We start from the raw sequence: 26,600 nt of genomic DNA on the forward strand, positions 1-26,600 counted from the left end.
ACTGGCACACAGTCAGTGCTTAGTATCTACTTGGCGAATGAAGGGATGGATAGATGATTGAAAGCATGCTGACTGCTCCTAGCCCACTAAACAAACCAAGACGGTCTCTCAGGAGCTCAGACTGGAAACAAAGGTTGGGGCCCCACCCCCTTCCCAAGACAGGCCCCGCCCCCGGATCCCGCCCCCTCCCGCTCGGGGCTCCCATTGGAGGGGATGCGCGGGGCTGAGCGGGTGGGAGGGGTGGGGCCGGCTGGGGCGGGGCGCTGCAGCCCGCGGAGCCTCCCGCCCGCCCGGGCTGGGGTCGCACTGGCTAGGACTCCCCTCCCCGCCCGCTGCGGCCATGGTGGACGAGCGGAAGGACGGAGCCTACGGTAGGAGCTGCCTCTGGCCCGCTGCCGTCTCTGCTGAGTTGGGAGGGCCGTGGGAGTGGGGGTGGACATCTGAGATCTTAAACACCCACGCTGCAGCTGGGGGCCCCAACCTGCTTCCTGGCCTTGCACCTTGCTCTGCGCCGAACCCTCTTGCTCCCGCCTGATCGCCCAGCGTCCCCTGTCAGGAACCCCTGCTCCCCCTCGGGCTGATGGGCTGGGACACACGGCGCATGCTCCGCCCGGGGAGGTCCCGTTATCTGGGTGGCTCAGATGCTAAGCGGGGGAGGGGAGGCACGGCGACCGAGGCTCGGAAAAGAACCAGGGCCCCCATCTCCCCAAATCCTCCTCTTCTTCCAGTTCCTTTTGTCCACTAATTTCTTTTCTTTTCTGCGCACACCCCCTAAAAGTAGTCGTCCGGGGCTTTCAGCTAGATGGGGAAACTGAGGCAAGACTCCGCGGAAGGCTGGGTGGGAGCCTGTCTGGTCTCACCCGCTGCCTGGGAAGGGCAGAAACAACCGCGCAGCCGGCTAAGGGGCAGGAAGGAAGCAGGAAACAATTGAGAAACTTTCCCCTCCCAGTGTAAGGGGCCTGGGCTGCTCAATCTTGTTTTGAGGGGTCCGACGAGAAGGACCCCCTCCTGCGAACCCCTTAGGGTGGCCTTGGCATCTGGGCCAAGTGGGTGGGGCAAAGATGAGGCTTCCTCCCCACTCAAGCCAGACAGTGCTTCCTTCCCCCCGGGTTCCCACGGTGGGGGGGAGGGGAGTGGTCCTCAGTTTCTCCTTTCTCTTCTCCGTTTTGGGTCCCCAGGGCTGAGCTGGGTACATGCCCCTACGTGGCATGGCCCTGGGAGGAAGGTGCCCTGCCACCTCTTGTTATGTGACTGAAACTTCCTGGAAACTGTGAAACCGAAGGGCCTTGGAGAAGGGGCCGGAAATAGCTCAAAAATAATCAAGAAAAACAAGCTATGCCTTCCTCCCCTCAGGGACTGTGGCCTCCAGAGGCTGCAGAGAGACAGATAGGGAGACAAGGCTCTTCCTTCCCAGCCCGGACCTGGCAGTAGCCCAGCCTCTTCTCTCCCTGGTGGAAGCTGCCAGCCCAAACCTCCTGAAGGGCCCTCTCGGCTCTTGGTTTTGGCCCAAACCCCAGACCTTGTGGCTGCCCTGCTGCCGGAGCCCCTTGGGTGTGGCTGGCAGTCTCTGATCTGGAATTCTCCGCCTGGGGTCCTGCCTGCCTCTGGGCAGCACCTGAGAGATCTTTAGTCTCCCTGAGGCAAGCATGGGGGCAGAGTGGACAATGGTGTGATTCACTCAGCCGTGAGTTTGGCCAAAGGGAGCCAGCCATGGTCCTGCCAGGACCACAGTGGAGACAGAGGACCTGTGTGCCCAACAGACATGCTAGGCCATTCCAACAAATATGTATTAAACATCCTTCAGGCAGGCAGTATCTAGACACGGAACACAGCTGTGAACAAAGTGGAAAAATTCTTAAATAAAGAGGTAATTTTTAGCTTGCTGTAAATGTGAATCAATGAACAGGACATCGTGTGTGTGTGTGTGTGTGTGTGTGTGTGTGTGTGTGTGTGTGTGTTTGTTTGTAGTGGCGGGGGGAGAACCATCTGCGATTATTTTAGGGGACTAAGGGCTGGAGGCTGAGCCAGCCATGGGAAGATTTAAGAGAAATACGGTCCAGGCAGAGGAAACAGCAAAGAAACCATACAGTCGCTTAATCATTTCTCTTTGTAAGGCTCCGGAGAGTATGAGATGGAGACTTCAGGTGGTTCTTGCAGCCTGGCCTCACCTGTGATAGAGGCTTGAATTCTCAAAGTGGGAGGAGTCTCACTTAGTTTGCAAGTACTCTGTTCTCATCAGAACCAAACATTCTAGGGCCTTCGCCCTGCCCTGTCTCTCTCAGATTATGGGGAGCTTTTCTTTGGGGACAGTGTACAAAGAGGGGCTCACATATCCTTCCCTTGTACCCCAGTGTCTTTATATCAGTCCCATGAATTTAGGGGGTGATGGCAAATAGACGTAGGCTTAGATCCTGGTTGGTTCTGAAACTATACAAGCTGTGTGGCCATGGGCAAGTTGGTGACCTGAGATTCTGTTATCCTCATCTGTAAGGCTAGGCAGGCCTGTTGACTGGTGGGAAGTGTTTTGCACGTGCCTAGTGAGCTGTACCTGCTCAGGAGGCCTCTGGAACTGGTGATACTGGGGTCATGGATTTTCCATGAGCTGATAGAGAAGCAGCCCACTCTGTCAGGGCATAGTCTTGGTGTAAACTGGGCAGGGCAGGAAGCTCCCTCCCTATCAGACACAACACCTAGAGGAAGGCGGCAACTCTGAGGAAACCAGGAAATGGCCCCCAGTCCCAACGGATGTCAACAAGGAGCACTGCCATCCTTCCCAGCACACCCTTGGATTGAGCAGCATGGAAAAAGATTCTAGAACCTAATACAATAGACTGATGGGAGTGGGGGACTAGGAAAAAAGTAATGGTGCTTATTTAAAAAGCAGATTCCAGGAGTTCCCACTGTGGCACTTCGGGTTAAGGATCTGGCATTGTCACTGCAGCAGCTCCTATTGCTGCTGAGGTGCGGGTTCAGTACCTGACTGGGTGCAGTGGGTTGGGGATCTGGGGTTGCTGCAGTTGTGTCATTTGATCCCTGGCCCGGAAACTTCCATATGACACCGGTGCAGCTGGAAAAAAAAAAGAGTAGATTCCATGGCCCTCTTCTCTAGAGAGTTCAACTCAGCCAGCAGTAGGACCCTGACATTTGATTTTTTTTTTTTTTGTCTTTTTGCTATTTCTTTGGGCCGCTCCCAGGGCATATGGAGGTTCCCAGGCTAGGGGTCAAATCAGACCTGTAGCCACTGGCCTACGCCAGAGCCACAGCAACGCAGGATCCAAGCCACGTCTGCAACCTACACCACAGCTCACGGCAACGCCGGATCGTTAACCCACTGAGCAAGGGCAGGGACCGAACCCGCAACCTCATGGTTCCTAGTCGGATTCGTTAACTACTGCGCCACGACGGGAACTCCTGATTTTTTAAAAATTATTGTTGGGGAGTTCCTGCTATGGCACAATGGGATGGGTGACATCTCTACAGAACCGGGACACATAGGTTCGATTTCTGGCCTGACAGTGGGTTGAGGATATGATGTTGCCACAAGCTGAGGTGTAAGTTGCACATGTGCCTCGGCTATGGCGTTGCTGTGGCTGCACCTGCAGATCCAATTCAACTCCTAGCTTGGGAACTTCATATGCCCCAGGTACAGGCCTAAAGAAAAAACAAAAAAGAAAAATCTCCCTCTTGCTCCCTCTCCCAAAATCATACTCCCTTCTTGGAGTGCATCAGTGTAACATCTTGTGTTTTCTTCCAAATGGAGTCTAGGCCTTCGACCTTCACATCCAAAGACATACATATTCTTCATTTAGTGCCTTTTTTTCCCCTTTTACAAAATTTTCAGACAATCCCTAGAGTGATAGCTTTGAGAGGCAGGAGTGCATGTCGGTTTGGTTTGAAGATGTATCCACAGTGCCTGGCACATAGCACAAAATAGGTGCTCAAGAAATATTAATGAAAAGGTGCTTGTTTCACATCATGTTGCTTTTTTTCTTTCCTTTTTTTTTTTTTTTTTGCTTTTTTAGGGCCACACCTATGGTGTATGTAGGTTCCCGGGCTAGGAGTCGAATCGGAGCTGCAGCTGCTGGCCTACCCCACAGCCGCAGCAATGCCAGATCAGAGCCACGTCTGGGACCTACACTCAGCTCATGGAAATGCTGGATACTTAACCCACTGAGCAAGGCCAGGGATCGAACCCACAACCTCATGGTTCCTAGTTGGATTCATTTCCTCTGTGTCATGACGGGAACTCAAAGGGGGATATTTTTTTATGCAATTTTTTTTTCTTTTTATGTCCCCACCTACAGCACATGGAAGTTCCAGGCTAGGGGTCAAATCGGAACTTCAGTTGAGGCCTGCACCACAGCCACAGTAATGCCAGATCTGAGCTGCATCTGTGACCTACACTACAGCTTGCAGCAACACTGGAACTTTAACCCACTGAGTGAGGCCAAGGATCAAACCTGAATCCTCATGGACACTGTTGGGTTCTTAACCCACTGAGCCACAATGGGAACTCCAGGGGGAACATTTTAAACTTCTTTTTTGGGGGGGTGCTGTGCCTGTGGCATGTGGAAGTTCCTGGGGCAGGGACTGAACCCAAACCACAGCGGTGACAATGGTGTATCCTTAACCCGCTGCACCACAGGGGAAATCCTTTAAACTCTTTATTGAAGTAGAAAAATTCATATGTAAAAGGGTGCAGATCCTTAATGAAGGAAGCTCCAGGAGTCTTCATAGGGTAAACACCCATGTAACTAGCACACAGATCCGGCAAAAAAACTACCAGTTCCCAGAAGCCCCTTAAGCCTATCATTATCATTATTATTATTATTATTACTATTATTATTATTATTATTATTATTATTATTTTGTGGTTAAAACCATAACATAAAATTTGCAAACTTAACTATTTTTAGGAGTTCCCATAGTGGCTCAGTGGAAATGAATCCAACCAGGAATCATGAGGTTGCGGGTTCGATCCCTGGCCTTGCTCATTGGGTTAAGGATCTGGTGTTGCTGTGGCTGTGGTGTAGGCCAGCAGCTGCAGCTCCGGTTAGACCCCTAGCCTGGGAACCTCCATATGCCGCTGGTGTGGCCCTAAAAAGACAAAAACCAAAAAAAAAAAACTGTTTTTAAAGATACAGCTCAGTAGTTTTAAGTATTTTTACATCATTGCCACGTGGCCTGTTTTTGTAAAGCCAATGGACTAAGAATAGCTCTTATATTTTTAAATGGTTCTTAAAAGAAGAATATGTGACTGGAGTTCCTGTTGTGCCTCACCTAGTCTCCATGAGGATGTGGGTTCGATACCTGGCCTTGATCAGTGGGTTAAGGATCCAGAGTTGCTGCAAGCTGAGGTGTAGGTTGCAGATGTGGCTCAGATCTGGCGTTGCTATGGCTGTGGCATAGCAGGCAACTGCAGCTCCAATTCAACTCCTAGCCTGGGAACTTTCATATGGCACAAGTGCGGCCCTAAAAAAAAAAAAGAAAAAAATAGAAGAAGAATGTGTGACAGAGGTGAGATGTGAACCACAAAGCTGAAAATCTTTAGTATCTGGCCCTTAGAAAAAATTTGCAGATCTCTGTTAAGAACTTTCTCGTCACCATAGAAAGTTCTCTCCTGCCCTTTCCCAGTCAATCCCCAAAGGGAGGATTATTTTTAAACAGGATTTTCAGCTCTTATATAACAAAATTAATACATTCTCTCTGTTGGGTTGGGGGCTGAAAATTAAAAATAAGCCCTCAACCACAGAAAATTTTAGCTTTCTAAGTGAAAGAACCTTCACATACCCTCAGCCAGCTGCCCTAACCACAGACATAACCCAGCCAAGAAGTCTCTTTCCAGAGCTTAGACTATGAACTTCTGTCTCTCTGTGTATGTGGCATCTGTATCTTTTTTTTTTTTTTTTGGTTTTCGGTTATTTTAGTGCTGTACCCGCAGCATGTGGAAATTCCCAGGCTAGGGGTCGAATCGGAGCTACAGCTGCCAACCTGCACCACAGCCACAGCAACGCCTGATCTGAGCCATGTCTGCGACCTACACTGCAGCTTATGGCAACACTAGCTACTTAACCCACTGAGCGAGGTGAGGGATCGAACCCACATCGTCATGGATACCAGTGGGGTTCAGTTACTGCTGAGCCACAATGGGAACTCTGCATCTGTATCTTTTGAAAGCTCCTCAGGCTGGTTTAATGAGAAAGGGTACTATTTCTAGGGTGGGTTACTATGTTGCCTTATAAGGTGAAGTAGATCTCACCTTGCTGATGGGAAACTATGTCCAATTAGGTTCATCTGTGAAATGAAGTGGGACCAGTGTGTAGCAAAACGGGAATACAGAAAAATAGCTACAAATCTGCTTCTGTGTGTGTGGTGTAATAGTGTCCAGAAGGAGGAAAGGGAAACCAGGGAGAGGAATTGCCCCCAGGGAAAGGAAGTGAGGGCTCTGGGCCAAGGGTGAGAGGGAGAGTGATTTTTCTTAGTCTGAAGACTTGTTCTGCCTGAAGTTTTGCTTTTTTTTTGTTTCTTTCTTTCTTTCTTTTTTTTTTTTGTCTTTTTGCCATTTCTTGGGCCTCTCCCACGGCTTACGGAGGTTCCCAGGCTAGGGGTCTCATCGGAGCTGTAGCCACCAGCCTACACCAGAGCCACAGCAACGCGGGATCCGAGCCGCGTCTGCAACCTACACCACAGCTCACGGCAAGGCCGGATCGTCAACCCACTGAGCAAGGGCAGGGACTGAACCCGCAACCTCATGGTTCCTAGTCGGATTCGTTAACCACTGCGCCACGACGGGAACTCCTCATTTTGTTTTTTAAATCTTGATAAGCATGTAGGTTGCTTAACATAAACAAGTTCATTCATAGCTATAACTTCCTTCAACAAATATTTACTGTGCGGGTACTGGGTTAGGTTGCCAGGTTCTGTCCTAGACCCTGGAGACACAGCAGGCAATGCACCTGTTGAGGTGACATTCTAGAAAGGGACTCAGACAAAATACTAGATGAATGGGGAAAATTCTTAGAATATCAGAGAAGGGCTCTGGAGAGAAGTGTAGCAGGAAGAAGTGTGATCTATAGGGCCTGGAGGCAGGGTTTAAAACGTCAAATGAGGGGAGTTCCCGTTGTGGCACAGCGGTTAACTAATCCGACTAGGAACCATGAGGTTACAGGTTCAATCCCTGGCCTTGCTCAGTGGCTTAAGGATCCGCTGTTGCTGTGAGCTGTGGTGTAGGTTGCAGACACAGCTCGGATCCCGAGTTGCTGTGACTCTGGCGTACGCCTGCAGCTGCAGCTCCAATTAGATCCCTAGCCTGGGAACCTCCATATGCCTGTGGGTGCAGCCCTAAAAATACCAAAAAAAAAAAAAAAAGTCAAATGGAGCAACAAAATCCTACTGTACAGCACAGAGAATTACACTACCCAATGTTCCATGATAAACCGTAATGAAAAAGAATGTTTGTTTGTTGTCTTTTCTTTAAATCTTTTTAGGTCTGCTCCCAAGTCATATGGATGTTCCCAGGCTAGAAGTCTAATCAGAGCTTTAGCTGCCAGCCTGTGCCAGAGCCGCAGCAATGCCAGATCTGAGCCGCATCTGTGACCTACACCACAGCTCACGGCAACACCGGATCCTTAACCCACTGAGCGAGGCCAAGGATCGAATCCACAACCTCATGGTTCCTAGTCAGATTCGTTTCCACTGCACCATGATGGGAGCTCCAAGAATATTTTTTAAAAAGAGTGTATAGGCGTTCTGCTGTGGCACTAAGGGATCAGTGCCATCTGCAGCACCAGGACTCAGGTTTGATTCCTGACATGGCACAGTGGGTTGAAGGATCTGGCATTGCCACAGCTGTGGCTTAGGTTGCAGCTATGGCTTGGAGCTGATCCCTGGCTGGGGGAACTCCATATGCCGCAGGGTGGCCAAAAAAAAAAAAAAAAAATTTATGTATATATATATATATATATACACACACACACACACACATATGCATATGTGTAATATATTATATATTATATAGTGTATAATATTCAGGTGTATATGTATCTGAATCACCTTGTTGTGTAGCAGAAATTAAACACAACATTGTAAATCAACTATACCTCAATAATAAATTTAAAAAAATCAAATGGGGGGATCCGAGAAGGCCATCCTGAGGTGACCAGAAGAGAGAGAAGGTGCCGTCCAGAACGTTTCAGGCAGTGGGCAAGGTCTGTGCAAAGGCCCTGGGGCAGGAGCATACCTGGTATGTTTGTAGAGGAGGCCCATGTGCCTAGAATGAAGAGATGGGGGGTGGGGGTGTAGAATGGGAGGAGATGAGAACAGAGTGTATAGGGCCTTGCAGATCACAGGAGGACTTGGGCTTTTGTTCTGAGATGGAGCCATTGAGTTCTGAGCAGAGGAGGGACCTGGCCTGACTGAGGGGCTCACAGGCACCCCCTGGACTCTATGGGTTGCAATGGCAGAAGCCAAGAGACCAGGCCAGAGGTAGATCAAGGTGCTAAATAAAGGCATACATCTACAACAAAACTAACCAGAGTTCTGACTCTCAGCCAGGTTCTGAAACCCAGCATTGCCTCTGTTCCAGTTCCAGCTCCATTCTTCCTAGCTCTGTACCAGCATAGACATTTAGTATCCCTGAACTTTTCATATCTATACCTTTCATATGTCTGAGCCTCAGTTTCTTCATCCAGAAAATAGGATTAACAATAGTATCAGCTCTGGAGTTCCTGTCGTGGCACAGTGGTTAACGAATCTGACTAGGAACCATGAGGTTGCAGGTTCGATCCCTGGCCTTGCTCAGTGGGTTAAGGATCCGGCGTTGCCCTGAGCTGTGGTATAGATTGCAGATGTGGCTTGGATCCTGTGTTGCTGTGGCTCCGGCATAGGCCGGCGGCTACAGCTCTGATTTGACTCCTAGCCTGGGAACCCCCATATGCCGCGAGAGCAGCGGAAGAAAATGGCAAAAAGACAAAAAAAAAATAGTATCAGCTCCCTCTCAGAACTGCCTTGAGGTTCAGCGAACTCATGGGGATTTAGCACTTGGTTGAGAGCTGTCTACAGTCAATGCCTAGGTAATCAGAGTCATTGACCAAGCACACAGTTTAAGAGCATGGTGTCAGAGTTCCCGTCGTGGCTCAGTGGTTAACGAATCCGACTAGGAACCATAAGGTTGAGGGTTCAATCCCTGGCCTTGCTCAGTGGGTTAAGGATCCGGCGTTGCCCTGAGCTGTGTGTAGGTCGCAGACGCAGCTCGGATCCCGTGTTGCTGTGGCTCTGGTGTAGGCCGGTGGCTATGGCTCCGATTAGGCCCCTAGCCTGGGAACCTCCATGCTGCGGGAGCGGCCCTAGAAAAGGCAAAAAGAAAAAAAAAAAGAGCCTGGTGTCGAGAACAGAGTTCAAAATCCCAGTTCCTGCTGGCTGTATGATTTCAGACAAGTCAGGAAGCATTTCTGTGCCTCTGTTTCTTCACTGTGCCACCTGCCCTCGGAGCCTCCTTGTAAAGATTAAATGAGTTTCTGGGAGCTCCTCTTGTGGCTCAGCAGATTAAGAACCCAACTAGTATCCATGAGGATGGGGGTTTGATCCCTGGCCTCTCTCAGTGGGTTAAGGATCTGGTGTTGCCGTGAGCTGCAGTGTAGGCTGCAGATGTGGCTCGGGTTGCTATGGCTGTGGCATAGGCTGGCAGCTGCAGGTCTGATCCAGCTCCTGGGCTGGGAACTTCCATATACTGCAGGTGTGTCCGTAAAAACAAAAAATAATAATAAAGGTTAAATGAGTTCCTGGAAGGAAATATTTGCTTTGGTGCTCAGCACACAGTAGATGCTTTATCTTTTGCTCCCATCATAGTGACCAGTAGAATTACTTCTAGCTTTCCACCCAGATGCTGTCCCCAAACTTTCTGTCCAAGAGCAAGGGTCTGGGTAACTGGGATGCCCATTCCCTGGGCACAGATTTCTGGGAAGGCAGGAGTGAGCCAGCCTGGCTGCGTGGGCAAGGCCTTGGGCCACTTGGGGACTTAGCCAGTATCCAGAAGCTGTAGGGGCTGTGTGGCACTTGATGTCCTGGCAAGAGCATCGTGACTGGTCAGCCTGTACCTATTCACTTATCTCCTACACCCACTGAACTGGATGGGTTGGCCATCAGGCCCAATGAGGCTGGCACCCAATGGACACCTCTCCTCCCCTGTGCCTGGTCTAATAGCCCAACTTTCCCATGCCTTCTCCCCCACCAGTGTCGCTCTGCCTCTCCCAGTATCTGCCCCCAAAGGGCCTGGGTTGAGCCAGGAGGACCTTGGTTTGATTCACAGTTTCATTCCTCACCAGCTGTGTGGTCTGAGCATGCAGCCTCAGTTTGCCCCTTCTGTCAAATGATATCATGTTCCTGGTTAGTGTTTCTTGAAGACTTGTACCCCAGACCTGTGCTAAGAGCTTTTTGAGCAACAAGCCCTGGTCACACCTACAAGGAAGTACAAGTATGAGTTCCATTCTCCACACAGGAAAACTGCAGCCTGGACAGGGAACGGGCTTGGCAATTTCCCCACCTGTATTTCTGGGAATGCCAGACTCTTGGTTGTTATAAGCAGAGCACATGAAACATGCTGGCACAGACTCGAGCTCAACACCTGTTGGTTCATGGCCTATAGACCGGGGGCAGCAAACTTCTGTAAAGGGCTGAAAAGTCGATATTTTCCCATCAGATCTATTACCGCTACTTGAGTCTGTCATAGACAAGAGACAACATGAAAGCAAGCACCCAAAGACAATAAGAAAATGAAGGAGCATGGCTGTGTGCCAAGCAAACTTTATTTATTTATTTTTGGCTGCACCGGCAGCATGCGGAAGTTTTGGGGCAAGGGATTAAACCCACACCACAGCAGTGACCTGAGACACTACAGTGACAAAGCTGAATCCTTAACCCTACTGTGTCACAAGGGAGCTCAACATGGTGGATGGATTTGCCCCATGTGGGACAGAAAATTTGCCAGCCCCTGGTTGGTTAAGACACTATGGTAGAGGAGTTCTCCTGTGGCACAGCAGGTTAAGGATCCAGTGTTGTCACTGCAGTGGCCAAGGTTGCTGCTATGGTTTGGATTCGATCCTTGGCCCAGCAATTTCCAGGTGCCACGGGCATGGCCAAAAAACAAACAAACCAAAGACACTGTGGTAGGCAGAATAATGGGTCCCTCAAAGATGTCCGTGGAGGAGTTCCCGTCGTGGCGCAGTGGTTAACAAATCCGACTAGGAACCATGAGGTTGTGGGTTGCTCAGTGGGTTAAGGATCCGGCGTTGCCATGAGCTGTGGTGTAGGTTGCAGACGCGGCTCGGATCCCGCGTTGCTGTGGCTCTGGCGTAGGCCGGTGGCTATAGCTCCGATTCGACCCTTAGCCTGGGAACCTCCATATGCCGCGGGAGCGGCCCAAAGAAATAGCAAAAAGACCAAAAAAAGAAAAAAAAAAAGATGTCCGTGGAGTTCCTGTTGTGCCACAGCAGACACGAATCTGGCTAGGAACCATGAGGTTTCAGGTTCGATCCCTGGCCTCGCTCAGTGAGTTAAGGATCTGGTGTTGCTGTGAGCTGTGGTGTAGGTTGCAGATGCAGCTCAGATCTGATGTTGCTGTGGCAGTGGTGTAGGCCAACAGCTATAGCTCCAACTGGACCCCTAGCTTGGGAGCTTCCATATGCTGCAGGTGCGGCTATTTAAAAAAAAAAGAGGGAAGGGTGCCTGGCACACAGTAAACTGGTCAGTAATATGGTGGCACTGGGGCATTCTACTGTTCTTATTTATCTTGCAGCATTGTTGCAGAGATTAAGCAAGTTTCCTTCCTGTGAGCTTTGAATCAAGCTCAATTATCAAACCATTAGTATTCACCTTGCCCCTCCCTCTGTCCGCACTTGAGTAATGTTACAATAAGAGCTAATGGAACCCATCAGATGACAGTACCAATATTCCCTGTTACATTTTCTAAGCAGCCCACAGGACAAGGCCCTGAGCCAAGGCTACACCAAGTGCCTCTCTCTGCATCTTTAGTCCATTTTACAGAGGAATAACTACTTCACACAGCCAGGCCATGGCCCACCTGTCCCACTGATCTCCCTGAGAGCTGTCTGAGACTTCCCCATGTGCCGTTCCCTCCCCACCCAGGCCTCAGTATGTTCAAACACCTTCAGTGACTGCCATTCACCCATCAAAGCTGACATAGGGCATTCTCATTGTGGCTCAATAGGTTAAGAACCTGACATAGTGTCCATGAGGATGCGGGTTTGATCCTTGGCCACACTCAGTGGTTAAGGATCCAGTGCTGCCATAAGCTATGGTGTAGGTCACAGATGGGGCTCAGACCTGACATTGCTGTGGCTGTGGTGTAGGCTGGCAGCTACAGCTCTGATTCGACCCCTAGTCTGGGAACTTCCATATGCCGAGGGTGCAGCTATGAAAAAAAAAAAAGCTGGAGTAGGGACTGACCACTTGTTGCTAGGTGACTGGCGAAGCCACTTCCCCTCCCTGGGTTTCTGTTTCCTCCACTGGAAAATGGGTTGTTTATAGGACCACCTGCATGGTAAAGGGCCCCAAGCAGGTGTCTGAAAGATACTCCTTGGTTAGCACCAGCCCTTCTTTTCTGACTGTTCCCTCTCTGCCAGTCTGGCTGCCATTTGGTTGACTCAAGAAAGTTCTGGTGGGAGTTCCCGACGTGGCACAGTGGTTAACGAATCCGACTGGGAACCATGAGGTTGCGGGTTCGATCCCTGCCCTTGCTCAGTGGGTTAAGGATCCGGCATTGCCGTGAGCTGTGGTGTAGGTTGCAGACACGGCTTGGATCCCGCATTGCTGTGGCTTTGGCATAGGCAGGTGGCTATGGCTCCGATTCGAATCCTAGCCTGGGAACCTCCATATGCTGCGGGAGCGGCCCAAGAAATAGCAAAAAGACAAAAAAAAAAAAAAGAAAGTTCTGGTGTTCCCTTCCCCCTCTTCCATCCACCTTACTAGTCTCACTTGATGTCAGATGGTGGAAATATGCTCTCCTGTTCTCCCTTCTATTTGTTATAGGTTTGATGTGTTGTTGTTGTTTTTTTTTTTGCCACACCCACGGCCTGCAGAAGTTCTTGGGCCAGGGGTCAAACCTGAGCCACAGCAGTGACCCAAGCCACAGCAGCAACACCAGACCTTTAACCACTAGGCCACCAGGGAACTCCAGTTTTGAGTTCTATGTATATATATATATATATATATATATATATATATATATATAAAATCTATTTATTTATTGCTTTTTAGGGCCCTACCTGCAACATATAGAGGTTACAGGCTAGAGGGCCAATCAAAGCTACGGCTGCCAGCCTATGCCACAGCCACAGCAGCATGGGATCCGAGCCCCGTCTGCGACTTACACCACAGCTCATGGCAACGCCAGATCCTTAACCCACTGAGCAAGGGCAGGGATCGAACCCGCAACCTCATGGTTCCCAGTCGGATTCATTAACCACTGTGCCAGGACGGGAACTCCGGGGTTGTCTTTTTAGGGCTGCACTCACGGCATGTGGAGAGTCCCGGGCTAGGGGTCAAATTGGAGCTGCGGCTTCCAGCCTACACCACAGCAATGCCAGATCCAAGCTATGTCTGCAAACTACAGCACAGCTCACAGCAACACCGGATCCTTAGCCCACTGCACAAGGCCAGGGATGGAACCCACATCCTCTGGATCCCAGTCGGGTTCATTACCGCTGGTTTGCTATGTGTTGAGGTAGAGTTTATTTTCTTCCAGTCAAGGCTACTGACTAATTTATCCTTTCTCTGCCAATTGGGAATTCCATATCTATCATGTGTTAAATTCTTACATGGATAAAATTCACAAATTAATGTTTTAAATACGTGCACCAAATTAATGTTTTAAATACGTGCACCTGGAAAACCCAAAGCTGCCTTTTTATTTTCAGTCTTAGCTACGTATACATGGATTTTATATTGTGGTTATTCCTCTAACAATTCCTGACTGAGGGCCCATTTGATGTGAGGTGCTATGCTGGGTGTGTGGGGGACAAAGTTTTGAACAAAACAAACATAAATCCCTGCCTTTGTGGAGTAAACAGGCATGAGAGCAGACAATGAACAATCAATATGTAAATGAGTGATGTGTCAGGTGAAAAGAAACAACAATAAAAAATGGGGTAACAGGATGGGGGGGAAGGGCACTATTTTATTTTACTTAATTAATTAATTAATTTGTCGTTTGTCTTTTTAGGGGTGCACCCACGGCATATGGAGGTTCCCAGGCTAAGGGTCTAATTGGAGCTGTAGCCACTGGCCTATACCACAGCCACAGCAACACAGGATCCAAGCTGTGTCTGCGACTTATACCACTGCTCAAGGCAATGCCGAATCCTTAACCTGCTGAGCTAGACCAGGGATTGAACCCACAACCTCATGGTTCCTAGTCTGATTTGTTCCCGCTGCGGAAAAGGCACTATTTCAGACAAGATGGATAAAAGTGGAGTTTCCACTGTGGCTCAGCAGGTTAAGAACCCAACATACTCTCCTTGAGAATGCGGGTTTGATCTCTGGCCTCACTCAGTAGGTTAAGGATCTGGCGATGCCGCAAGCTGAAGCATAAGTCACAGATGTGGCTTGAATCCACTGTTGCTGTGGTTGTGGGGGTAGGGAGGCAGCTACAGCTCCGATTTGACCCCTAGCCCAGGAACTTCCATGGACATCTTGGGGAAGAGTTTTCTAGGGAGAGGGAACAGCCAGTGCAAAGGTCCTAAGATTAACCCTGCTTGGTGAGTTTGTAATATAACCAGGAGGCAGTGAGGCCGGAAAAGAGCAAAGAAAGGAGTGAGTGGAAGGAGGGGAAGGCAGGGAGGGGACAGGGCCGAGCCGACAGGGTCTTGTGGACTACAGGGAAGACTTGGGCTTTCCTCAGAGTGAGGTAGGAGCCATGGAGGGTTCAGGGCAGAGGAGGGACGTGCCCTGACTGGTGTCCACAGGCTCCTCTGGCCCCTGCAGGGGGAACAGACTGTCGGGGACAAGGGTGGGAGCTGAGAGACTAAGGTAGAAGCACTGTCCAGACAGGAGATGACAGCTCTGTGACAAGGGTGGGGTTGGAGGAGGGGGTGAGAAGCAGTTGGATTCTCGATAGATTCTGAAGGCAAAGCTGATGTGAAGTGAAAAGAGAGGTATCCCAGCTTTCCTGCCTGATCACTCAGGAGGACATGACTGCCTTTTTTTTTTTTTTTTTTTTTTTTTGCTTTTTAGGGCTGCACCTGTGGCATATGGAGGTTCCCAGGCTAGGGGCCAAATCGGAACTGCAGCTGCCAGCCTACATCACAGCCACAGCAACGCCAGATCCTTTGGCCCACTGAGCGAGGCCAGGCATCGAACCCATGTCCTCATGGATGCTAGTCAGGTTTGTTACCCGCTGAGCCACAACAGGAACTCCAGAGCTTCCATTTCTGAGTCAGGGAAGCTTGTGGCCATGCTGAGTGGGAGGCGCCCATGAGAACCCCATGTGAGGTGCCAAGGGGGCAAAAGTGTCACAGGGGTGTGCAGCTCAGGGGCAAGACCCTCCCCAGGGACCCTATTTTAACCTCTTCAGGGTGGAGCTGGTGGTTGAAGGCCCGAGTCTGCAGAAGTGTCCCCAAGGGACCTAATGTATCTGGGAAGAGGAGAGGCTGTGGCTTGTACAGGGTGGGACCAACCGGCTTTTGGGCTGGCAGGGAACTCTGGAACCGCAAGGCTAACTTTGGGAGGCCTGGTCAACCAAGGACATGGCTTGGAGCCTTGGGCCTCGCCTGTTTGCTAAAGCCTGTGGACCAGGGGGCAGGTGGGGCCTCCACAGCTAAAAGCCACTGTGGGGGAGGTGACATTTCTCTAGGGACAAGCTGAGTGGGTGAACAGAGTCCCAGCAGGGGGTGCCTGACGCTGAGGCAGCAGATGCAACTATTGAGCACCAACTGTATACGACCCCACACTGGCTCTGTGCTCCACAATGGATACTTATTTCTGCCGAAGACACCCCCACACCGAGTGATAAATGCCACGTCAACTTTTGCCAGTCAACAAATGCCAGTACAGTTGATTGTACTGTAAACTACAACTGGCTCCAAGGGTTTTTGGGAGATGCAGTTTGAATTAGCAGGAGTTCCCACTGTGGCTCAGTAGGTTAAGAACCCAACTAGTATCCATGAGGGTGCTGGTTTGATCCCTGGCCTCGTTCAGTGGGTTAAGCAGCTGGCATTGCCAAAAGCTGCAGTGTAGTTCGCAGATGTGGCTCAGATCTGGCATTGCTGTGGCTGTGACTATAGCTCCAATTCCACCCCTAGCCTGGGAACTTCCATATGCCACAAGTTCAGCCCTAAAAAGAAAAAAAAAAAAAAAGAAGAACTGGCACATGCTCAGGGGAGTATACACTATTGGCACAACATTGTAAATCAGCCATACTTTAATTTTTAAAAAATTAAGTAAATTTTTAAAAAGGGAGTATACAGCCATTGTAGGGGTGGATGATTGTTGTAAGGGAGTATGACCAGCCAACTGGGCACCCTAGGACCCTAGGCCAATTGTGTACCTCCACACAAGCTGTACAACTCCACACTGACTGTATACCTCCCACCAGCTGTATACCACTACCCCTACTTTATACCCCACACTGATTAAACATCCCTAGTTGGGAGGAGATCCTGTCGTGGCACAGCGGAAATGAATCTGACTAGGAACCATGAGGTTGAGGTTGGATCCCTGGCCTCGCTCAGTGGGTTAAGGATCTGGAGTTGAGGTGAGCTGCGGTGTAGGTTGCAGATGTGGCTCAGATCTGGCAGTTGCTATGGCTGTGGTGTAGGCTGGCAGCTGTAGCTCCGATTGGACCCCTAGCTTGGGAACCTCTATATGTCAAGGGTGTAGCCCTAAAAAGCAAGAAAAATAAAATAAACATCCCTAATTGTATACCTTCATGTAGACTATTTGTCCCATGCTGGTAGTACCCTCATACCTACTGTATACCCCGTTGAATACTCCTACATTGACAATACATCCATGCAACTCTATACCTCCTGGTATCCCATGCCTGGTCTTTGACTTGTTTTAGTTTTATACTTTAGCCCCATAAGGGAAGGCAAGGCACTGGCCTTGAGTATCTTCTGGTTTGGATGGGGCAGGAGCATTTGAATTCAGGGCCTTTCAGTAGGAAGTCAGGTACCCGAGAACAGACCCACAAGACTGGGTCTCCCATTTGCTACTGTACACAGTAGGTGCTCCTTAAATACTGATCTTTGAAACAGTGGCTTCAGGAGTTCCCTTGTGGCACAGTGGGTTAAGTACCTGGCATTGCCACCACAGTGGCTCCAGTCACTGCTGTGGTACAGTTTCCATTTATGGCCCAGAAACTTCCTCATGCCAAGGGTGCAACCAAAAAAACCAAAAAACAAGTGAGTTCCCGTCGTAGCTCAATGGAAACAAATTTGACTCATAACCATGAGGACACAGGTTTGAGCCCTGGCCTTGCTCAGTGGGTTAAGGATCCTGAGATGTCGTGAGCTGTGGTGTAGGTTGCAGATGAGGCTAAGATCCCATGGTGCTGTGGCTGTGTGGTGGGCTTGCCGCTACAGCTCCGATTAGACCCCTAGCCTTGGAACCTCCTATGCCAAGGGTGTGTCCCTAAAAAGACAAAAAACAAAAACAAAAAACCAGCGGCTTCAAGACTATCAACTTTTGAGCGTATGCAAGGATGGTGAGCGAGCTGAGGTGTATAGCCTTGGAGGAGGGGGGTCACAAAAGGACAGGCTTGGGGCAATGCCAGGCTGGGAAGTGAGCATGGGGCTTTTAGTCCTAATTTGGCAGCAGTTTTCCAGTGACCAGCAATGTGGATTTTTTTATGGGGCTATCCCAATATTTAACTGTTGGCATTTACTTTTCGCTTTTTTTTTTTTAATTTTTGGCCATGCGCAGGGCATGCAGAAGTTTTGGGCCGGGGTGGAACCTGTGCCACCGCAGTGAAAACAGGGGTCCCTTAACCACTTGGTTACCAGAGAACTCCTGGCATTTAGTTGAAAAAAAAAAAATACAGGTTGGAGAGTTTTCAGCCCCAATGCTCTATAATTGGCTGGGTTATTTTTTTTTTCCAATTTTTTATTAAAGTATAGTTGATTTACAGTGTTTCTTTAATTTCTGTTTCACAACAAAGTGCCCCAGTCATACAGCTTTGTATATAATTGGCTCTTAGGGGTCAGCCATCTACCATTTTGGCAGTGCCTTGCTAGAGCTTTACTTTCCTGTGCCTCAGTTTCCATACCTGGAGAATGGGACCATTATTAGGCGCCTTCCAGGATGGAGAAGTGTTCTAGGCAGTGTCGCCTGGAGTGGGGCTGGGGCGGGAGGCTGGTGGCGAGCCCAGCCCTGGGGTGAAGCCACGGTGTCCCCTGAGTGGGGGCGGGGAGGGCTAATTCGGGCGGCGGGTGAGTGGCGGGAGCAGCTGCCGCCCCGCCGGGCACTCCGCTCCCTCCCTCCGATCCGCAGTCCTGTCCGTCCTGAGGCCGCCGCTCAGCTGGGGCCGGTCTGACCGGTTTGGGTCGCCCCGCCCGGCTCTTGGCTGGGAGGAGCCGTCGCCAGTCAGCCCCTCGGTCCCTCCCTCCGGACGCCCGCACGTCCGGACCCGGGGGCAGAGGGGGATCGGGAGCAAGCGGGCGGCCGTCCGGGCTGGGCGCCGCCGGTAGGGATGGGGGGCGAGCGACAGCATTACTACGGGAAGCACGGTAGGCAGCGCCCCGGTACTGCACCTGGGCCTGGCAAGTTGGAGGGGGCAGCGGGAGGACCCGGGATCGGGGGGGTAGCAGAATTGCAGATCTCGACCTATACGCCCCACCTCCATCATTACCTGCCAGCACCCCTCACCCCAGTGCTCTCCCGGAGTTCTCTTCGAACTCCCTCTTGCGAAGGGCCCGCCCTCACAGCCTCCTCCCCAGGACTCCTGTGGAAACCATCTCCAGGTCTCACCTCGGACCCTTCCCTCTACCCAGCTTGCTGGTGGCCTCTTTTCCAGTCCGCTCCCAGTGAGTGGCCACCAGATGATGGTGGGCTCTTCAGAGAACATCTTCAGGATCTCTGAATCTTATATCCCCCTGGGCCAAAGACGCCTTTAGGGGCACCTGGGGAAGGGTAGTCTCCCGGCCCCATCTTGGACCACCCAGCTCAATCTTGCTGATTTTCAGGAACACCACAGAAGTATGACCCCACCTTCAAAGGACCCATTTACCACAGGTAAGAGCTCTGGGTTCCTGGAAGGGGAGGGGTCTCTACTAACACTGCCTCCACCCCTCTTTCTTTACACATACACACCCCCCACCTCTGTTCTCCAACAAACCGGTGATAAATATTTGCAGCTTGATGATAAAAGAACTTAAAGATAAAAGACTGATAAAAGAACGATTTTTAAAAATTTCCTTAATATACAAAGAGTCTTTACAAATGAATTCAGGCAAAGGGCTGGAGCAGGTCATTTATAGAACGAGAAACACTATAGACAATAGAGTTACGGTGAAATGCTCAAACTCACTGGAAAATAAAGGGATGTAATTTAAAACAGTAACCAAATAGAATTTCCCCATCGCAGATTGGCAGAGCTTAAAAAGATTGAGGAGTTCCCACTGTGGTGCAATGGGTCCTGGCCCCAGAACTTCCATATGCCAGGGGTTTGGCCAAAAATAAATTAAATAAATAAATATGTAATGCTGGTACGGATGTAGGGAAATAGGCACTCAATCAAAAGAAAGCTGAGGCGTTCCCGTCGTGGCTTGGTGGAAATATATCTGACTAACATCCATGAGGACGCAGGTATGCAGCTTTGGATCCTGTGTTGCTGTTGCTGTGGTGTAGACCAGCAGCTACAGCTCTGACTTGACCCCTAGCCTGGGAACCTCCATATGCTGCAAGAGCGGCCAGAAAATGACAAAAGAAAAGAAAAGAAAGAAACCTGAACTGAACATTGCTTCAACCTGCTTTGAGGACAGTGTAGCATTAGGCATTAAAATTTATATTTTGTTTTTTAAATCAAATTATATTAATATACAATATATTATTTTCAGGTCCATTCCCCACCTACCTCCCCTCTGGCAACTGCCAGTTTGTTCTCTCCATCTATGAGTCATTTCTGTTTTGTTTTGTTGGTTCATCTGTTTTGCTTTTTAGATTCCACATGTAAGTGAAAGCATATGTTATTTGTTTTTATTTCACTTAGCATAGTATCCTCCAAGTCCGTTCCATGTTGCTGCAAGTGGCAAAACTGCATTCTTTTTTATGGCTGAGTAATATTCCGTTGTACCAATATACACCACATTTTTATCCATTCTTCTGTGGATGGGCACTTAGGTTGCTTCCGTATCTTGGCTTTGTAAATAGTGTAGAAGTGAAAGGTACTGATATTTAAAATGCATGTGCCCTTTGGCACAGCATTAGCACCACTTGGGAACATGTGTTCAAATAACGTATAGGGAGTTCCTGCCGGAGCACAACAGAATCAGCGGTGTTTCTGGAGCACTGGGATGCAGGTTCGATCCCTGGCCCGGAACAGCAGGTTAAAAGATCTGGTGTTGCTGCAGCTGTGGCATAGGTCATAACTGCGACTCAGATCTGATCCCTGGCCCAGGAACTCTATATGCCAAGGTGAGTTCCTGTTGTGGCTCAGTGGAAACGAATCTGACTGGTATCCATGAAGACGCAGGTTCAATCCCTGGCCTTGTTCAGTGAGTTAAGGATCCAGCATTGCTGTGAGCTGTGGCATAGGCCAGTGACTACAGCTCTGATTCACCCCCTAGCCTGGGAACCTCCATATGCTGTGGGTGAGGCCCTAAAGAGCCCCCCCCCCAAAAAAAAAAGAAGAAGAAGAAGAGAGAAAACAAATAACACGTGGATGTGGGTATGTTTGGAAGGTATCCATGATACCCAGCACACCAATATTCCCACACTGGTCTTTCAATCCCTAGGGGCTGCACAGATGTCATTTGCTGTGTGTTCCTCCTCCTGGCCATCGTGGGCTACGTAGCTGTGGGCATCATAGGTGAGCAGAGGAAGGGATGGGATTAGGGTCCCAGGGTGAGAGGGCAAGCCACAGCTGGGGCACAAGGGGGCTGGTGCTAAGGGGTGGCAGCTCCTCAGCCTCCCTGGATCCCCCTGCAGCTTGGACCCATGGAGACCCTCGAAAGGTGATCTACCCCACTGATAGCCGAGGCGAGTTCTGCGGGCAGAAGGGCACGAAAAATGCGTGAGTCTGGTTTCTTAGAGCCTGCTGGGGCTGGGGAGGAGTGGGAGAGCTTCATCAACACTGGGGAGAAGGTTCTAGGCTTCTCACCTCCATCCACCCACTAGTCAACAAATACTTATAAAACTCCCATTAGAGTTGCTATTGTGGTTCAGTGGGTTAAGAACCCAACTAATGGAGTTCCTGTTGTGGCTCAGTGGTAAAGGATCTGACTAGTAATCATGAAGGCGCAGGTTCGATCCCTGGCTTCGCCCAGTGGGTTAAGGATCCAGCGTTGCCGTGAGCTGTGGTATAGGGCCCAGACGTAGCTCAGATCCTTCATTTCTGTGGCTGTGCTGTAGGCTGGCAGTTAACTCCAATTAGACCCCTAGCTTGGGACCCTCTCTATGCCACACCTGTAGCCCTTAAAAAAACAAACAAACAAAATAAACAACAACTCCTATTATCCCCAGCCTCTGTTCCAGGCCTTGGGGACACAGCACTAAATGATACATTCAAAGTCTTGTCCTCTGGTGGCCCATATATCAGGGGAGAGACAGAGAGGAGACAGTCTCAGATCTGATGTCAGGTGGTGATGAAGGTGAGGTAAAAGATCAAGTTCAGTCTAGGCTGCTCCAGTCCCTGGCTGTGCCTATGGCAAGAGAGTGTCTCAACCTCTCTGGGCCTCATTTTCCTCATCTCTGAAATGGGGATCATGCCAGTCCTGTCTTCATAGGGCTGTTATGATGGTTAGACAAGCCAATACATATCCAGTGCTCAGAATAGCACATGGCATGGAGTTGCTGCTGCTGTTATTATTGTTGTTGTTGTTGCTGCTGCTGTTATTATTATTATTTTTTTTCCTACTGTACAGCAAGGGGGTCAGGTTTGCTGTTATTATTATTATCGTTTTAACACATTCTAAATAGGCTGGTAGAGAAGACTTGACAGTTTCCATCTCCCTTCTCCAACCCCAGGAACAAATCCTACTTGTTTTATTTCAACATTGTGAAGTGTGCCAGCCCCCTGGTCCTGCTGGAATTCCAGTGTCCCACCCCACAGGTAACTTGTCCCCACTCTGCCTCTTTTCTGTCCCTTCCTCATCAAGTCCTTTTCCCCTTTAGTGGCAGCTTCTTTCCCAGCCCTTTCTCTCTCCCTGGTGAATAAGGGGATGGGGGTGGGACCTCTGTCCTGAAAGGGGATCAGGTGTCTGTTCTGGACCCAGCCAACCACTGCCTCCTGTCACCACCACCCCCGCCAAGATCTGCGTGGAGAAATGCCCCAACCGTTACCTCACCTACCTGAAAGCTCATGGAACCCAGGAATTTGAGTACTACAAGCAGTTCTGTGTGCCTGGCTTCAAGCAGAACAAGGTAAGCGGGGAGTTCCCATTGTCACTCAGTGGTAATGAATCCCACTAGTATCCATGAGGATGTGGGTTTGACCCCTGGTTTCGCTCAGTGGGTTAAGGATCTAGCATTGCTGTGAGCTGTGGTGTGGGTCACAGACGAGGCTCAGATCTGTGTAGCTGTGGCTGTGGTGTAGGCTGGCAGCTGGAGCTCCGATTCAAACCCTAGTCTGGGACCTTCTGTATGCCACTGGTGCGGCCCTTTAAAAATAAATAAATAAATAAAATAAGGTAAGTGGATAGCCCAACAGGGGCAGGCAGAGTGCTGACTGGCAGGATTAACCCCTCCCTGTCCCTTGACAGGCTGTGACTGAGGTGCTTCGTGATGGTGACTGCCCGGCCGTCCTCATCCCCAGCAAACCCTGTGAGTCTGAGGTCCCATGAGCTCAGGAAAGGCTTGGGGAGGTTTCAGGGGCTCAGCCTGACTGGTCCCATCCCCTGTTTCCTGCAGTGGTCCAACGATGTTTCCCAGCCATCCATGCCCACAAAGGGGTCCTCATGGTGGGCAATGAAACCAGCTACGAAGATGGCCATGGCTTTCGGAAAAACATCACTGACCTGGTGGAAGGCGCCAAGTGAGGACCATAACCCACCACCACGCTGGCATCACATTTTCCTGGGTGGGACCGGGCATCCCCTGGGGCTGGTCCAATTAGGGAGGGGGAAATCTGACCTAAGCCCTGTCTGCCTCCTCCCAGAAAAGCCAACGGAATCCTGGAGGCCCGGCATCTGGCCATGCGGATATTCGAAGATTACACAGTCTCCTGGTACTGGATTATCATGTAAGTTGAGAAAGATGGTACCCCTCCCCGGGCTGCCCTGGCTGAGACTGGCAAGGATATTGGGTCTGCTCATGCCCCCATTTTAATCCCCCAGAGGCCTGGTCATCGCCATGGTCCTGAGCCTCCTGTTCATCATCCTGCTCCGCTTCTTGGCTGGCATTATGGTCTGGGTGATGATCGTCATGGTGATTCTGGTCCTGGGCTACGGTGCGTCTCTTCCTCCCTGCATCCTCCTCTCCCCACAGCCTGCAAAATGCTCATGCCCTTTGAGCTGTTGGTGCCCCATCAAGACTCTTCTGTGCGAACTATTACATTTAGAATGGATGGGCGGGGAGTTCCTGCTGTGGCTCAGTGGGTTAAGAATCTGACTAGTGTCCATGAGGATGCAGGTTCAATCCCTGGCCTCGCTCAGTGGGTTAATGGATCCGGTGTTGCCATGAGCTGTGGTGGAGGTCGAAGACAAGGCTTGAATCTGACACTGCTGTGATACTCATGCCACAGGTGCAGCAGTGAAAAAAGAAAAAAGGAAAGAAAAAACAGAATCCAACTAGTATCCATGAGAATGTGGGTTTGATCCCTGGGCTCGCTCAGTGGGTTAAGGATCTCAGTTGCCATAGGCTACTGTTATAGGTCACAGTTGTGGCTCAGATAGAGTGTTGCTATGTGAGCAGCAACACTCTAGGCCTGAAGCTGTAAAAAGGAAAAAAAAATGATCTTCGGGAGTTCCTGTTGTGGTGCAGTGGAAATGAATCTGACTAGGAACCATGAGGTTGCAGGTTCAGTCCCTGGCCTCGCTCTATGGCTTAAGGATCTGATGTTGTTGTGAGCTGTGGTGAGTGTTGCAGATGCAGCTCGGATCCTGCATTGCTGTGGCTGTGGTGTAGGCCAGCAGCTGTAGCTCCAATTGGACCCCTAGTCTGAGAAACTCCATATGCCGCAAGTGCAGCCCTAAAAAAAGGAAAAAAAAAAAAGATCTCCTCTTGGGAGTTCCCTGGTGGCACAGTGGGTTAAGGACCTAGCTTGTCACTGCTGTGGCATGGATTCAATCCCTGGCTCAGGAATTTCTGTATGTCATGGGAACAGATGAAAAAAAAATAAAATAAAAAATCTGAACCATCAGACAACTTCCATCTTTTTTTTTTTTTTTAGCACCTGTGACATGGGGAAGTTCCCAAGCCAGGAATGGAACTGGTCATAGTACAGTAGTGACAAATGCCAGATCCTTATCCCACTGAGCCACCAGGGAATTCCCAGACATCCTCCATCTTTTAATTGGCATATTTGCGAAGATGTTCATTTCAGCATTGCTTATGAAAGCAGATGCTTGGAAACAATCTCAGGGCTCATCTGTGTGGGAGGGGTTAAATCATAATCTTCCATGGCTCAGGGGGTTAAGGATCCGACATTGTCACTGATGTGGTTCTGGTTACTGCTGTGGTGTGGACCTTCCATGCACTGTGGGCACAGACAAAGAAAAAAAATTGAAACAGGGCTGGATCTGCATTTCATTGACACAAAGGCATTCTCAAGTAGACCATTTAGCACAGTGATGAAGGACACAGGCTCTCTGGTACCAGAAAGCCCAGGGTCCACATGCTGCCTCTGCCAAGCCTTTGCTTTGTGACCTTGGGCAAGCGACTCAACCTCCCATGCCTCAATTTCCTCCTCTATAAAATGGGGATAATTAATATTTACTAGTTAGAAGGTTTAATGAGAAAAAGTGTGCAGATGAGATGCAGGAGGGCCCTATAGATCTGAGGCCCGTGGAACCCAGAGGCGGTACTTCATATTCTGTTTATTCTTTTCAACTTTCCAGGAGGAAAGATGATGCATCTGCAACCCAATCTGGGGACACAGATGTTAAAATAGTCATGGTAACAGTGGTTTCTGGGTCCTGGCAGTTAAAGTGACTTTTTCTTTCTTTTTTTTTTTTTTTTTCGCTTTTTAGGCATATGGAGGTTCCCAAGCTAGGGGTCGAATTGGAACTGTAGCCACTGGCCTACGTCACAGCCACAGCAACGCCAGATCCTTAACCCACTGAGCGAGGCCAGGGATCAAACCTGCAACCTTATGGTTCCTAGTCGGATTCATTTCCGCTGCGCCACAACGGGAGCTCCAACTAGCTTTTTGTTTGTTTGTTTTTTAGGGTGGTACCCGAGGCATATGGAGATTCCCAGGCTAGAGGTCTAATCGGAGCTGTAGCTTCCAGCCTATGCCAGAGCCACAGCAACGTGGGATCCAAGCCAAGTCTTTGACCTACACCACAGCTCATGGCAACACCAGATCCTTAACCCACTGAGCAAGGCCAGGGATCGAACCTGAAACCTCATGGTTCCTAGTCAAATTCATTTCCACTGCACCACGACAGGAACTCAGACTAGCTCTTTTTTTTTTTTTTTTTTTTTTTGGTGGCACCTAGGGCATCCAGAAGTTCCCAAGCCAGAGATCTAACCCATGCCGCAGTGGTGACAATGCACAATCCTTAACCACTAGGCCACCAGGGAACTCCTAGTTTTTTTGTACTTTATCTTTGCTTTACTATTTTCCTCTACAGAGAGCTAAGGAGAATGCCGAAATGCTCTAATGCTATCCCACTGGATGTTAGTCCCAAGCCCTCCCTCCCCACCCATGATTCATTGGTACAAGGTGGCAAAGGGGTCAGGAAAGCCTCAGGCCACACAGTGTCCTGACACCTATTCATTCATTCATTCATTCATTCATTCATTCATTTATCATGTACTGAGTGACTGCTGTATCCTGGGCAGTTTTCTAGGTCCTGGGCTTACAGCAGTGAATAAAACATGACAAATCTTTTCTCTCGTGGCAATTATATTCCTGGGCAAGATGGACAAGACACCAACCAGAAAAGCTCTAGGTTGTCAAGGTGGTGAAGGAGGACAAAAAATTGGAGTGTGGAGTTCCCTGGTGGCTCTACAGTGTAAAGAGCTGATGTTGCCACTGCCATGGCTCAGGTTGCTGCTGTGGCATGGGTTTGATCCCTGGCCTAGGAACTTCCACATGCCACAGATGTGGCCAAAAAAGAAAAAAATAAAAGAAAGTGGAGTATGAGAGGGTATGATCCTAAACAGAGGAAGGGATTCTAGAAGGTCTCATGAGAGGGTGACATCTGAACAGAGACTAGAGATTATGAGGGGTCCAGCTGGGGAGAGAATGAACCAGGCAGCAGGAAGAG

At 49.7% G+C, this 26,600-nt stretch overlaps 1 protein-coding gene across 6 annotated transcripts in view; it reads left to right on the plus strand.

Annotated features, from left to right (window-relative positions):
- The first annotated feature begins 243 nt into the window (after window positions 1–243).
- Window positions 244–26,600, plus strand: part of SLC44A2 (solute carrier family 44 member 2) — a 33,631-nt gene continuing 7,274 nt past the window's right edge. For 2 of the 6 annotated variants that reach the window (XM_047777055.1, XM_047777053.1), the window contains exons 1-10: window positions 244–371; window positions 19,194–19,242; window positions 20,964–21,037; window positions 21,157–21,241; window positions 22,195–22,279; window positions 22,480–22,590; window positions 22,929–22,989; window positions 23,077–23,200; window positions 23,324–23,407; window positions 23,502–23,614. In XM_047777055.1, coding sequence (XP_047633011.1) covers window positions 341–371; window positions 19,194–19,242; window positions 20,964–21,037; window positions 21,157–21,241; window positions 22,195–22,279; window positions 22,480–22,590; window positions 22,929–22,989; window positions 23,077–23,200; window positions 23,324–23,407; window positions 23,502–23,614 — 817 coding nt within the window. In that variant the 5' untranslated portion in view covers window positions 244–340. Of the gene's footprint in view, window positions 372–18,602; window positions 18,738–19,193; window positions 19,243–20,963; window positions 21,038–21,156; window positions 21,242–22,194; window positions 22,280–22,479; window positions 22,591–22,928; window positions 22,990–23,076; window positions 23,201–23,323; window positions 23,408–23,501; window positions 23,615–26,600 lie in introns of those variants that run through there. The other 4 variants (XM_047777052.1, XM_047777054.1, XM_047777057.1 and 1 more) reach the window with 4 other exon arrangements.

This window comes from Phacochoerus africanus, chromosome 4, assembly GCF_016906955.1.
Source record: "Phacochoerus africanus isolate WHEZ1 chromosome 4, ROS_Pafr_v1, whole genome shotgun sequence".
NCBI classification, from domain to species: domain Eukaryota; kingdom Metazoa; phylum Chordata; class Mammalia; order Artiodactyla; family Suidae; genus Phacochoerus; species Phacochoerus africanus.